Source organism: Buceros rhinoceros, unplaced genomic scaffold (genome assembly GCF_000710305.1).
Source record: "Buceros rhinoceros silvestris isolate BGI_N320 unplaced genomic scaffold, ASM71030v1 scaffold9326, whole genome shotgun sequence".
Classification (NCBI taxonomy): domain Eukaryota; kingdom Metazoa; phylum Chordata; class Aves; order Bucerotiformes; family Bucerotidae; genus Buceros; species Buceros rhinoceros.
Window position 1 is genome coordinate 1 of NW_010416889.1, and position 2,137 is coordinate 2,137.

At 47.5% G+C, this 2,137-nt stretch overlaps 1 protein-coding gene across 1 annotated transcript in view; it reads left to right on the forward strand.

The window, feature by feature from the left end:
- Positions 1 to 1,186: 1,186 nt before the first annotated feature.
- LOC104495053 (UAP56-interacting factor-like) overlaps positions 1,187 to 2,137 on the forward strand; it is a gene marked incomplete at its 5' end in the record, with an annotated part of 3,415 nt that continues 2,464 nt past the window's right edge. Inside the window, 2 exons of the mRNA XM_010137975.1 lie at positions 1,187 to 1,314; positions 1,947 to 1,989. Of these exons, the coding sequence (XP_010136277.1) occupies positions 1,187 to 1,314; positions 1,947 to 1,989 (171 nt within the window). The remainder of the gene's footprint in view (positions 1,315 to 1,946; positions 1,990 to 2,137) is intronic.

A 2,137-nucleotide genomic window follows, 5' to 3' on the forward strand; every position in this document is an offset into this window, starting at 1 on the left:
TTCCTCCATGTTGAACCCAGGACAGAGGTCATATATGGTCAGTAAACTTTCAAAAAAACACCAAAGTGGTGAACTCGATGGCACATTTAATGGCTGTATCCTGGGGGTATAAATAAGAGATCCCTAAACTAAGCCTGCCTGTGCATGGAGTGTGGTTATTCCTGAAAATAAAGACTGTGATTGCATGTGGCTGGGTGCTCGCAGAAAGTAATAAGCAGTTGCTAGGAGGCCTAATTCTATGGTGGCTTCTGTTTTGCAGAAATAAACCAAGTGGGAGGAATGTGGAAACACATCTCAGTTAGTGGGTAGTAACAGTGAAGGTGGTTGTCCCACAGAAATGGGCTAGAGTCTGTGGTGGTTTGTGTAAGTAACTGCAGGAGGACCTGCACTGCTGAGGAGCATTCAGAGGTGCTTCATGCTTCAGGGCCTGAACTGGGCAGCGTACGTGTCCAAGCAAGGAAGAGTCAGTGACCTAAAAGGAACCTGAGCAAAGCTACAGTGCTTGGCTTGTGTGAGATTTTCCCTCTATGGAATGATTTGTATTTCTAATTTCTGCACCATTAGAATGCAGTCCTAATGCATTCTTCCTGATACTTGTAGTTTCAAGCCCAGGAGCCAAGGCTTAGCATGTCAGCACATACTGATTGTTGACAAGGGTGTATACTAAGTCCAAATGCTGAGACTACAGCGGCACTGCTTGGTAGAAATATTCCTGCTGTAGATGTAAAAGACTATGGAAGAGACTAGGTTTTAATAGATTTAGAGAGAAATCAGTTTCCCATCAAGGAAGTATCAGACTAAAAAAAAGCACTTGCAGAGCGGGGTTGTTTGGTTGCAAGACTGCAAAAGCTGCAAAGGAAAAAAGAGTTGAGAACGAGAACACGGGGAATGCAGAGCGCACAGCGCGGGGCTGAGCCCTTTCTGAAGCAATTGCAAGTGGCACTGAATGCATCTGAGAGCAGCGAGAGAGCCACTGCAGCGTTAGCAATCTCCACCTGTGCTTTGGAGCAGGCTGGATTTCCCCTCAGACAGAGCCCAGGGAAAGGCCAAATAAACGCACCGGCTTTCCAGGCAGCCGCAGTCGCAGAGGGCAGGACATGCCGTGCTGTTGCTTGTGCTCGCTCCCTCTTTGTGCATTGAGATTGAGGTACTGGTGGCAACTGCTGAGCTCTCGCTGGTCTTTCAGGGCAACAAGAACAACGATGCTTTCGCCAAAAGCAGCAGCAGTGGGCAGCTGGAGGGACGGCGACAGCCACCCCCGGGCCCCAAGAGGTTCAGAGCAGCTGCTGCCAGCACCCACGCCCTGGGGAGAAGGTAAAAATCTTTGGTAACTCTGGGCTTTTTTGGTTTTCAGTGATTCCCTGTGCAGCTCCTGAGGCTCTGCTCTTGGTCTGTGCCAGCTGGGAGTGGCTACAGCTGTGTGCTCGTGCAATGTGAGAAAAATACCCCTGGCTATGCTAGGAATGCACCTGAAAATAAAACAACCTCATGCTGGTAGCTAATAATTCAAGTATTAGATCTGTCATTTTATTTTAGAAAACACAGCAACTACGACATTCTATTTTTATTAAACTTTTTCTTTCTCAGTTTGGGGAAAACTTTGAAGGGTGAAATAGCGTTTATTTTCCTAAAGGCAGGAAATACGAATTCCAGCCATAAGGGATAGGCAGAGAGAGGGAGTCTGTCCTGGTGAGGGGCTGCAGGAGCAGACGCTGCACCCAGGAGATGTGACGAAAGCAGGCTGCTGGGTGCTGGCCACAGTCTCAGCGCCTGTCTCACTGTGAGCTTTGTGTTCTCTGAGCTCGAAAGGAAGCTCTGCTGCAATCCCATCTTTCTCTGCTCTGAGTAGAGCAGGAACTAAGTAACCTCAGAGGTCCCTTCTGACCAGATATTTTTCTTCAATTTTCTTCCATGATTTTTCTTTTTTTTTTTTTTCTGATGAGCAGAACAACACAAGCTGTGGTTTCATTTGAGTGGAAAAATGAGTCGGTAACATACAGCCTCATTCGCTTCTCTTGCTGCTTTTTAGTACCACCCTGGGTTAGGTATTCCAGCATTAAACTGGAGGAGAGACCTGGCGTTGTATTCACCTGTGTCCTTTTCTCTCTCGTCCGTTACCAGCAGGCCTTTCCTGATG